At 37.4% G+C, this 12,463-nt stretch overlaps 2 protein-coding genes and 1 pseudogene across 2 annotated transcripts in view; all 3 read left to right on the top strand.

Moving 5' to 3' along the window:
* The window catches only part of LOC126764244 (uncharacterized), a 480,626-nt gene that overhangs the window by 250,083 nt on the left and 218,080 nt on the right, over positions 1-12,463 (top strand). The gene's annotated exons all lie outside the window — the stretch shown is intronic.
* LOC126764044 (dnaJ homolog subfamily C member 16) overlaps positions 1-12,463 on the top strand; it is a 384,131-nt gene that overhangs the window by 185,839 nt on the left and 185,829 nt on the right. The window contains exon 6 of the mRNA XM_050481781.1: positions 4,899-5,059. Within this exon, the coding sequence (XP_050337738.1) occupies positions 4,899-5,059 (161 nt within the window). The remainder of the gene's footprint in view (positions 1-4,898; positions 5,060-12,463) is intronic.
* Positions 10,002-10,204, top strand: LOC126764800 (small nucleolar RNA U3; annotated as a pseudogene).

The following is a 12,463-nucleotide window of genomic DNA, read 5'->3' as shown; positions in this document are numbered from 1 at the left end:
ATTGGCCATTTTTAACAATGTTGCCAACGAAAATCTCACAAACTCCCTAAAATTTTGAGAGTTATTTTGGGATTCAGCAACGGAGTTAGCTGTGGTAACTCCTGAATTAATCCCGAAAAATGCAATTAATCTGGTTTAACGCTGCCGTCTGTCAATGCTATTAGTTCAACGAAACAACAATGATTAAACTGAGAAATTGGGCTGTGTAATTAAATTGAAGGAAGAACGAGAAAATGAAAACTTGTCGTCTTGGTGGTCAGCAGTAGACTATATTATTTAATGTAAAAAATATAATGATTAGGCTTATGGTAATATTTTCGATGGATGTCCATATGCTTGCACATGCGAAAGAGTCACACAAAAGGAGTGACAAAAACTCTCGCTGTTGTTGATGCGAACATATGTAGACATGCATACGTGTGTATATACAAATGAGTTATGTGTAAGCATTATGCACGTACAATTTATAATACCTTAGTTTGTTAGTACAATAGAGTCTGTGCTCTTATATAGTATGAGTGACTAAACTTAAAATAACTTAATAACTAATAGGGTGTAACGTTAGGTGACCCAACATAGGCCAAATCCAAAATTATATTTACCCGGAAATTTAATTACAATTTCCGGGTGCCTTTTTGTCACAGTGTACTCTATCTCATATCGTAAATTCAGTCAGAGGAAACAATTTTGATAAACGCTTTGACCAAAGTTGTACTACTATTACATCGACATATATATATTAATAACTCGAGGACAGATACACATTCACATGCACTAAAAAATTCAAGAAACTTTAATCGACAATTTTCAAACACAAATTTCTATAATAACGAACAACGAATTATAATCAAATTTCATATACCAGCAATACATATCTTCCCTACATAATAGTTAAAACTCAGTCAAAGCCAATTGAACTACTTATCGATTCCGGAGCAGGTACATCATTAATTAGGAAAATTTTATAAAAAAAAAATCAAAAACATTGTTAAATACTAATATAACCATTCCACTTTTCAAAGAGTTCAATATGCCTCATATAAAAATTGAAATACTAGAAGTAGAATGAAATTCCGATTTCGATGGCATAATCAAAATGATAAAACTCAAAATCTTACTAATAAAAAAACAGTTTACAGCAAACAGATACATTTATACTTAAAACTAGGTCTGCAATACATTCAAAATAAACTAAGAACACAATAAAATAAATTCAGAAGAAATATATAAACCAAAATGTTAAAATTTCCAATAGTTAATTACCACGAGGATAAAAAATTGGAAATAATAAACAAATTTTCTTATTCTTCTTTACTGGCGTAGACACCGCTTAAGCGATCATAGCCGAGTTAACAACAACGCACCAGTCGCTTCTTCTTTTTGCAACGTGGCGCCAATTGGAGATACCAAGCAAAGTTAAGATCTTCTCCACCTGGTCTTTCCAATGGAGTGAAGGTCTTCCTCTTCTTCTGCTTATACCCGGAGATATTTTGTCTTCCCCTCGTTCAATACCATACCCATTTGCTTCGCTGCCTTCTCCATTTTGGAGAAAGCAGAACGAACGGCGTGGTTATTAAAGCGAAAGATATCAATATCATAAGCATACATCAGCAGCTGTACACTCATAAAAGATTGCACCTTATTGATTAAGTTCTGCAGCTCGAATTAGTTTCTCCAGCAGCAGATTGAAAAAGTCACACGATAGAGAGTCGCCTTGTCTAAAACATCTTTTGATATCTAGGAGCTATTGGTATTGCTCAACGTCAGCGTACACAGCCGTATTAGTTTTGCGCGGATACCAAATTCAGACATCGCGGCATAAAGGCAGCTCCTTTTCGTGCTGTCAAAAACATATTTGAAATCAACGAAGAGGTGTGTGTCGATTCTCTTTTCACAGGTCTTTTCCAAAATTTGGCGCAGAGTGAATGTCTGGTGGGTTGATGATTTTCCATGTCTAAAGCCACACTGATAAGATCCAATCCAATTGTTGACTGTGGGCTTTAATCCTGCACACAATAAGCTCGATATAACGTTTAGGAGACCTATCTCATGGTAGTTGGCGCAGATTGTGGGCTCTCCTTTTTTGTGAATTGGGCAGAGCACACTTAAATTCCAATCGTTGTACATGCTTTTATCCGACTATATTTTACAAAGAAGTTGATGCATGCTCCTTATCAGTTCTTCGCCGCCGTGTTTGAGTCCCTCGACCGGCAATCCATCGGCCCCGTCGCTTTGTTGTTCTTCAGACGGGTAATAGATATTCGAACTTCTTCATGTTCGGGCAATGGAACATCTGCTCTATCGTCACCGATTGAGGAATCAGGTTCGCCTTCTCCTGGCGTTATGCTTTCACTGCCTTTCAGTAGGCTGGAGAAGTGTTCCCTCCATAATCTTTGTATGCTCTGGGTATCAGTCACTCGCCTCGCTTCGCTCTGCAACTCTCGGTATCTCTCCCATCGTGCACGTGTTGTGGTCGATCGTAACGTTGCGAGGTAGGCAGTTTGTTTTCTCTCTGCTGTAACACGGCACTGCTCGTCGTACCAGCTGTTCTTTGTATTTCCCAAAAACCAATGGTTTCGGTTGCAGCTGTACGTAAGGAGTTTAAACTGCCGTCCCACAGTTCCCTTATACCAAGTTGTTGACGAGTGCTCTCAGAGAGCAGGAGTGCAAGTCCAGTAAAAAATCGTTCGGCTGCTTGTTGAGCGTATTTTGTTGCTTAGAGGCAGGTGCGTATCTTCACTGCAACAATGCTAGGAGCTCGGAGCGTACGCACGTCTAACTTGGGAAGTGTCCCGGCATCACTTCAAAGGATGATGAACGAAATTTTGCTTGATTATATTAATACAATCCGCGTGATCTATTTAGACGGCATTTTGATATATGTATTTGACGTCATTAGAGGAACAAGTCGTACCTTCTTCTTTATTGGCATAAACAACGTTTACGCAGTTATTGCCGAGTTTACAACAGCGCGCCAGTCCTTCTTCCTCTTCGCTGTTTGGCGCTAATGTGGAGATCACAAGTATAGTGGTCCTTCTTCACCTGGTCTTTCCAACTGAGTAGGGGTCTTCTTCTTCTTCTGCTTCCCCCGGCGGGTACTACGTCGAACACTTTCAGAGCTGGAACGTTTTTATCCTTTCGGACGACATGACCTAGCCAGCGTAGCTTTCCTTAATTCGCTTAACTATGTCAATGTCGTCGTGTATCTTCTACAACTCATCATTCCATTGAATGCGATATCCAATGTTGGCAGTACGCAAATGACCATAAATCTTCCGCAGAACCCTTCTTTCAAAAACTTGTCACGTTGACTCATTTGAAGTTTTTATTGTCCATGCTTCTGAACCATATAGCGGAACGGAAGAATGAGTGACTTATAAAGTTTGATATTTGTTCGTTGAAACAGAACTTTACTTCGCAATTGCCTACATAGTCCGAAGTAGCATATGTTAGCAAGAGTTATTCTGCGTTGGATTTCGATGCTAAAGTTGTTGTTGCTGCTAAAACTTGTTCCAAGTCAGACGAAATTATCTACGACTTCGAAGTTATGACTGTCAAGAGTGGCGTGGGAGCCTAGTCGCAAGTGCGACGAATGTTTGTTTGATGACCGGAGATATTTCGTCTTGCCCTTGCGGGTTTTGAGAACAATGAAGCCCAAAAAAGTCGTGCTGCTTTAATTTTTATACTCTTGCAACCAGTTGCTAATATTATAGGTTTGTTCACCTAACGGTTGTATATAGTATATCACCTAAAACTAATCGAGAGAGATATCAGTTTATATAAATAAATGATCAAGATGACGAGAAAAGTTGAAATCCGGATGACTGTCCTGTCCGTCCGGATTTGGGCTTTAGCTTGAGTAAAAATTGAGATATCTCGATGTAATTTAGCATAGAGGTTTCTTAGATCAAAAAAATTTCGAGTTCGTAGATGGTCGTAATCGGACCACTGCAAAGCCCACATATCGCCATTAAGATATAAAGCTGTAATTTGGTACAGAGGATCGGGAATTTTTTTTTTGTAAAAGTGGGCATGGCCCCGCCGTCTACATATCTCCGAAGCCACAGTTACAAGAATCAAATTTGGTGAGTACAAACTTCTACCGAAAGAAAGAAAAACGCATGAAATCGGAGGATAACCCCGCTCACTACTCAAATAACGGTACTGTTAAAAACTACTAAAAGCACGATAAATGAATAACTGAATATGCCAGAGAAATTAAATTTTTCCATCCAGATGGTATGAGAGGGCTTTATGGGAGCTGGTATGGAAATTGGACGATGGGCGTGGCACCGCCCACTTTTTGGTGAAATCCCATACATCGGGATCCGACCTACCGATTTCGAAAACATTTAGAACGTGGCATTTTTTTACATTCTTATGTTACTTTATGAAAATGGACGAAATCGGGCAACCACCACCCTTACTTTCGTTCAATTTCCAGTACACAAATGAAAAAATAATTAATGTAACGGGACAAAACTTTGCACTAATAATGTCTTTAGTTTGTACCACCATATGACCAAAAATTGTTTAAATCCAATAAAAACTGATGAAGCCCCTTGGTACCGAATATTTAGACCCCGCTAACGGTAGTTTACTTTCGATTGGAAATGTCGGTGAATGAGTGATATAAGAATATGACTGAAATTCAGGAATAATCCTATCTTCTTGTTTTTTTTTTGTAATTCCAATCAATTCCATCTGCTATAGATGTGATAAAAAGCTCCAGATAGTCTACAAAAGTGGTAGTGCGTTTTTATTGACCGCAAGTGTATTTATAATGGTTAATGGTTAAATGTTAGATTATAGCCGAAATTAGCCTTTCCTTACTTCTTAATATTAAATATTTGTATATATCTGTTAATTATCACATATTTTCATTTGAAATATTTCAGGAGTATGCCCAGCTGAGTGGAGTCAACCTCGAAAACGGTTATGTGTTGTTCTTATTACAGAAAACAACGATTCTCATAATTTCGCTCGCACTGCCTTCCGCAATATTGCTCTTCAAGCTGAATATAGCATAGAGAGAGTCCGATTTGCATATATATTCAAGGTAAGGATAGAAATATAAGTTGAATTACATATTTTACAGTATTTATTTTATAATCGTAAATGTTTTTAAAAACTTTTTAGTTGTTTATACAAAAAAAGCTTAGACAGGCGATGCTAAATCCATTTTAAGAATAACACAGGTCCACAAAAAAAAAGTCGATGAAAGGTTCCTTTGACCAAACATGGTGTATTATATGTATTTTGGCCCGCTGAAACCGAATCTGAAGTCCGTTTTGCTCCATCACGTTAGGATTTTTTCCTAACCTCAAAATACATGTCGGATTTTACTTGACAGAAAAAAATTTAAAAATATTAACGGACTTAGCTTAATTTTGGGATAGAGGGGTTTTGAGGGGTCCCTGATTACGAATTTTCATAAAACTTTGTACAGAGGGGTTTTTAGGGTCGCTGATCACTTATTTAAAGTCAGATTTTCAAAATACAAAATAGAAAATCCAATATGGCTGTCGGATGTATAAAAATTTCCTTGATGTTCACAAAACTTTTTAGGGTCGCTGCCCACAAATTATATCGTGTGCCTGCATCCAGGGCACATCCACGTGGTGACGGCGAGCAACGGAGTTGTTCCGTGATCGGCAGAGTCCCTGGATCACGCTCCTTAAGGTGAGTCTGCAATGGGTTTAGTTGTACGTGTACGTGACCCTAATCCCATTTTAGACTCACCTTTACGCCGTCATGGTTGGCACACGAAAAAAAAATACGACGCAGGGAGTCGGAACCCCAGTATCGGCGGCTGGACAGGGTAAGAAGCGGGCCCGCAGGCGTCGTCATCAAGCAACCGCAGCTCTACATTGGTGGGTGACTTGGCCTTTGATGAGTATAATGCTACAAGAAAAATATTTTGCAAAATGAAAGACAATTTCTGTGTCGTTTGTGGAGAATACGTTATAAGTAAGATCCGAAAAAAATTTACAGATACACTAAAATCTAGCTATACGAAAGTTTTCAGCATAGAAATTAGTGACATCGTTAATGATTGGACTCCAGAAGAGATTTGCCTGAGATGTTCATTGCAACTGAAGAAACGCAAGAAACAAACGTTTGCTTCTCCAATGATCTGGCGCAGACCAACAAATCATGAGAGGGATTGCTATTTTTGTTTAACGAGTGTTTTTGGGCACAACTCTAAAACAAAATCTGCCATCTCTTATCCTTCTGTCAATTCTGTGACTCTTCCCATCCTTCTTTCTTTTGAACGGAATGATGAAAGCAATATTTCTATTGGCGACGATCTAGTTTCTGCTGACACTGAGGATATAGAGATGGATGAAGATGCCTCAGAAGAATCAGATGCTGAGACTGATAAAAATTCTAAAGGTTTCACTCAGGTAGAGTTAAATAACCTGTTTCGAGACGCAGGACTTTCGAAAGAAATTTCTGAGCTAACAGCGTCAAGATTGAAAGAAAAAAATTGTCTAGCTCCAGGAACTCATATAAGTTACTATCGCAATCGAGACATTGAATTCAGGAAGTATTTCACAAACATTGATGATTTAGTGTACTGCAGCGATATTGAAGGACTAATAAATGAATATGATTCATTGACTCTTCGACACGAAGTTTAAAAGCAGTCTTGCTGCACAATGGTAACCAGTATGCTTCGTTACCAGTTGCTCATTCTGTAGTGTTAAATGAGGAATACTACAACCTCCATTTCTTACTAGAAAAACTACAATATAATAAACCTCAGTGGCAATTGTGTGGTGATTTGAAGATAATAACAATTTTACTGGGTCAACAAAGCGGTTTTACAAAATACCCATGCTTTTTATGTAAGTGGGACAGTCGAGCGTGGGATAAGCATTATATGCAAAAGGATTGGCCATTAAGGAAAAAATTAATTCCAGGCTCTAAAAATGTTATAAAGGAAAGTCTAATTCCAAGACGTAAAGTCTTAGTACCACCACTCCATGTAAAACTGGGTCTTGTAAAAAAATTTATTAAAGCAATAAGAAATGCGCAAAGCAAAGCTTATATGTGCCTCTTCGAAAAGTTTCCCAAATTGACAGAAGCAAAAATAAAAGAAGGCGTTTTGAATGGTCCACAGATAAGAGAGCTTTTGAAGGATACTGAATTAGAAAAAAGAATGACTACGGTGGAAAAAGAAGCCTGGCAAAGTTTCAGAGAAGTAACACAAAAATTTTTGGGGAATACAAAAGATCCTAATTACGCAAATATTGTCAAGAAAATGTTAAAGAATTATGAAAAATTGGGATGCCTAATGAATCTAAAACTGCACTTTCTTCATTCACACGTCGAATATTTTCCTGAAAATTTGGGTGACTTTAGTGAAGAGCAGGGCGAGAGATTCCACCAGGATTTACAAGAGATGGAAAAGAGATATCAGGGGGTATGGAATGACCACATGTTAGCAGACTACTGTTGGTCACTAAAAAGAGAGACTTCAAATCCACATAAAAGAAAAGCACTACGAAGATCATTTGAAACTAAAAAACTCGCTACTATTAAATAAATTAATACAAACGAATCAGCCTTTTTGTTGACCAATCCTCCACGAATCCTCCACGACCCTAAAAACCCCTCTGTACAAAGTTTTATGAAAACTCAAAAATTTTTTTTTCTGACCGCCATTTTGTATTTTGAAAATTTACCTTTAATTTCGAAATCAGTGACCTCGAAAATCCCTTGATACAAAATTTTATAAAAATTGAAGAATTTCTTAAAAATTGAAGAATTTTTTGAAAATTTTGACGGCCATATTGGATCCGCCATTTTGTATTTTGAAAATTTGTCTTTAATTTCGTAATCAGGGACCCCTCAAAACCCCTCTATCCAAAAATTAAGCTAAATCCGTTAATATTTTTAAATTTTTTTCTGTCAAGTAAAATCCGACATGTATTTTGAGGTTAGGAAAAAATCCTGACGTGATGGAGCAAAACGGACTTCAGATTCGGTTTCAGCGGCCCAAAATACATTTAATACACCATGTTTGGACGTGCCTCGTTCTCGACTACCTTCGACGTCTTCAAGTGATGAAAATAATAAAAAAGTGAAGGATATGTTGCTTCAAAATCGTGCGGCAAGTGTTAGAGAGATGGCAAGAGAGCTCGGCATCTCTTGCAAGTCCATTCGAATGACTTTGGTGCATAGTTTGGGTAAGAAACGCGTTTTTGCTCAACTCGTCCGGATAAAGCTGAATTTTGTTCAAAAAACTACCATAAATAGGTCCTTTTGGACATGCTTGATCGTACAAATTGCGATCCCACATTCATGGGCACTATTATAACGACCGATGAGACATGGGTTTATTAGTTTGATATGCAAATAAGTGAACAACTATCGGAATGAAAGGTAGAAAACAAGGCCGAAACCAAAAAAGCACGCCAAACCCGCACAAAAATCAAGGTGATGCTCATTGTTTTTTTTTCGAATTTCGTGATTTGGTGCATCACGTATTTTTTTCGGCGGAATAGGCGGCCAATAAGGAGTTCTATTTGGCTGTATTAAGGCGTTTGCGTGAGAACATCTTTCGAAAACGCCCGAAACTGTGGAAGAACATTTCATGGATTTCACACGATGATAATAAACCATAGCATCGAGTTACAATTGTTACCAAGTTTAAAGCCAAAATCGCAATAAATACCTTCCATCAACCACCGTATTCACCAGATTTGGCTACAAACTGAAATTGCCCTACGTTATAAACCTTATTTTTTTATTATTCATTTTCAAACATATTTGTGTAATTGTATTGAGAAATTACGTTATGAAACTTATTGTTTTAATTAATTTTCAAATATATTTATACGAGTTGTAGTTTACATACAAGTTTATACGGCTTTAAAAAGTTTATTTCGGTATAGACGAATAATCACAATTTTGGCTTATCATCTTACATAAGCGCTTCCACAGAATCTTTACAAAAGTATTTCGATACGTTTCGTCATTTATTTTTAAACTGCTTTTCATTTACACAGAGTGTTCGGTTTTTAATGAGCTTCGATTGTCCTGAGTTCTAAACAATACGGTGTTTTCGCCGGTTTAGCAGCAATAGGCAGTTTATTGACTTAGTACCAATTTAAAACCATTTTTCTGTAATGACATGTCGCGATATCAGGCCAAAAGAGTTCTGAGTTCTGGGTCATTATATAGTTTAATTGCAGACAAAATACAAGTTAACATATCACAGTATCCCACAACAACAAGTGCAGTTATGCCTGTGATTGCAACAGCCCCAAACCGTAGGAATTGCCGAATCAGCGTTAAGAAATCATGCGGCAATCCACGTGTGGTGGCGCCAAGTATATGTATTTGATTTTGAAATAAAATAAATTAAACTAAACCTTGAGTTTTATTTACTTACATTCTGCAAAAACTCAGTTCTATTAAATTACGACACGTTTATTGAAGTTATACTTCTTATACGAGTTCGGAAAAGGTTGCGATAGATTCAGGTTGCGCAACCTTGCTCAATATGAATATACGCAACCTTGTCTGCGAAGATGTTCCAGCAGCAAGCGAAGCGGTGATCGTTTGTTCGTTTCTTTCGGCACAGCTCGGCTTTTCTACCAACAACACAATGTTGCCATGCTTATGCTGTTGTTGTTTTTGTAGAAAAATGTTTCAATTTTTGGTTGGTGACATATTCAATTAAAAATAAATTCTGTTGGGATTCGAACCTACGTGCTCGTCGTAACTTTTCAAGCGCTTACCACCAACACCACCATTGACACTTGTATTGCGTTGTCCTAATTATGGTTTGGTTATGCATGAAAGAAATATACAATGGATCGCCGATTGTTACCTCTTTCCTTGCTGCTGCTGCGCATATGTATGTTTGTATGCTTGTGCATTATTGAAGTTATGCTTCTTTTTCTTTCGTTTGTCTTTCATTTCTGCGAATTCTCAACTATTTTGCGTATATTTTGGTTGAAATACTCTGCGTTGGCCGTTGAAAAATTAAGGCTATACTTTACAGGATCATTTCTGTAGTTAGTCTTCATTTACACTTTTTGGAAATCGACCCGCAATGACGAAGTATATTGTTTTATCTGACAGCGTGAGGTTTAAGAAGTTCATTTCTAAGTTTGGCTTGTGGCATATTAGAAATGATGTTTCTTCGAAAATCGTTCGCTTACAACGGATAAAATGACTTCTGAGTGGTCTTCATTTACTTTCTTTGCAAATCGACCCGCGATGACGAGGTGACTATTCGCATGTGTGCGCATATGTATGTTTGTATGCTTGTGCACTATTGAAGTTATACTTCTTTTTCTTTCGTTTGTCTTTCATTTCTGCGAATTCTCAACTATTTTATGTGACCTTTTGTTGAAATACCCTCCTTGAGAAATTCATTTAAATATTTTGGAAATCGACCCGCGATGACGAAGTATTTGCGTTTTATCTGACAACAGCTTTGTATGCTTGTGCATTATTTGTTTGGCAATGTATGCAAATATATGTACATATAAGTGTATATGAATATATGAACATGCAAGTCAATGCGCGCACATGTAATAAGTATATTAATAAATGATGAAAATATGATTTCAATTTCTGAACGCGCACCGATAACTGCTGGGCCTTCAACGCGTGTTGATGGATTCCAAAAGAGAGATGATTACGCTGCATATTCTCTTCCGCAACGAAGAGACAGAACTACTTTTCTAGTCAAAGTTCCTTCATTTAGACTTTGCTTTATTCATCATTTTATGTGCATAATAAATTTATAAAATGAGAATTTAAGTTCTCTAGTTTTCTTTCATACAAAATGATATGCATTTCTTGGAATATCACTAAGAAGTATAACTTCATCCGCGCGTAGGGACTCCACGCACCTTTTTTTTTGCTAATAAAGTGCAAATGTCCACCTCCAGATGCAACCAAACCAACCGAAAAAAAAATTTAATATGTTTTGATTCGTTGGTGAACACAATATTTATTTTTATTAACCTTACTTATCTAAGGCTTAGAACATGCGATTAGTATATAAAAACAAGCCCTATTCAAAACATTCAAAACTTACGGTTGGGGATTGATTTTTTTTATACATTACAACATTAAAAAAAAATTAAATTTTAAGTGTGCTTAAATCGGCTGTTAACGTCTTATCTTGTACGTGAATGATTGTTATGGAATTAAAAATAACTCCATAGGTCCTGCAATCACTAGACATTAATCCTATTCACAATATCTCGAACTTTTTGGAAAACCGTATTCGTAAACATCGAATTTCATGAAAATAAGGCCAAAAAACTGGATCATCGATTTAATGGGTCAAAATATCCAGAAATAAAGAAAGCGAGTTGGGAGCATGCTTCGACGTCTAGGTACAATAATTGCAACAAAGTGTAGGCCAATAACCGCTAAAACTATTGTAATTACTTTTGAATTATATAAATAATCATTAGTGTATGTAAACTTTTTTGATATGAATTAGGCGCATTTTAAGCTTTAGCGTTATTTTTTTTTTATTTGTGTAAACAAAAAATATATTTTGATATGCTATATTTAATGTTAAAGATACATCTTTTGAAATGGATAGAAAAAAACCACAAAATTTATTTATTTTAAAACATATAAACGTGTAGTAATTTAATAGAACTAGGTGTATGTAAACTTTATTCTTCTGCTTAATTGGCGTAGACACCACTTACGCGATTATAGCCGAGTTAACAACAGCGCGCCAGTCGTTTCTTCTTTTCGCTACGTGGCGCCAATTGGATATTCCAAGCGAAGCCAGGTCCTTCCAACGGAGTGGAGGTCTTCCTCTTCCTCTGCTTCCCCCGGCGGGTACTACGTAGAATACTTTCAGAGCTGGAGTGTTTTCGTCCATCCGGACAACATGACCTAACCAGCGTAGCCGCTGTCTTTTAATTCGCTGAACTATGTCAATGTAGTCGTATATCTCGTACAGCTCATCGTTCCATCGAATGCGATATTCGCCGTGGCCAACGCGCAAAGGACCATAAATCTTTCGCAGAACTTTTCTCTCGAAAACTCGCAACGTCGACTCATCAGTTGTTGACAACGTCCAAGCCTCTGCACCATGTAGCAGGACAGGAATTATGAGCGACTTATAGAGTTTGGCTTTTGTTCGTCGAGAGAGGACTTTACTTTCCAATTGCCTACTCAGACCGAAATAGCACCTGTTGGCAAGAGCAATCCTGCGTTGGATTTCCAGGCTGACATTGTTGGTGGTGTTAATACTGGATCCTAAATAGACGAAATTAGCTACGACTTCAAAGTTATGACTGTCAACAGTGACATGAGAGCCAAGTCGCGAGTGCGACGACTTTTTGTTTGATGACAGGAGATATTTCGTCTTGCCCTCGTTCACTGCCAGACCTATTACTTTTGCGTCCTTGTCCAGCCTGGAGAAAGCAGAACTAACGGCGCGGGTGTTGAGGACGATGATATCAAT

The sequence above is a fragment of the Bactrocera neohumeralis genome, unplaced genomic scaffold (assembly GCF_024586455.1).
Source record: "Bactrocera neohumeralis isolate Rockhampton unplaced genomic scaffold, APGP_CSIRO_Bneo_wtdbg2-racon-allhic-juicebox.fasta_v2 cluster09, whole genome shotgun sequence".
NCBI lineage: Eukaryota > Metazoa > Arthropoda > Insecta > Diptera > Tephritidae > Bactrocera > Bactrocera neohumeralis.
This window is presented reverse-complemented; position numbering and strand designations above follow the sequence as displayed.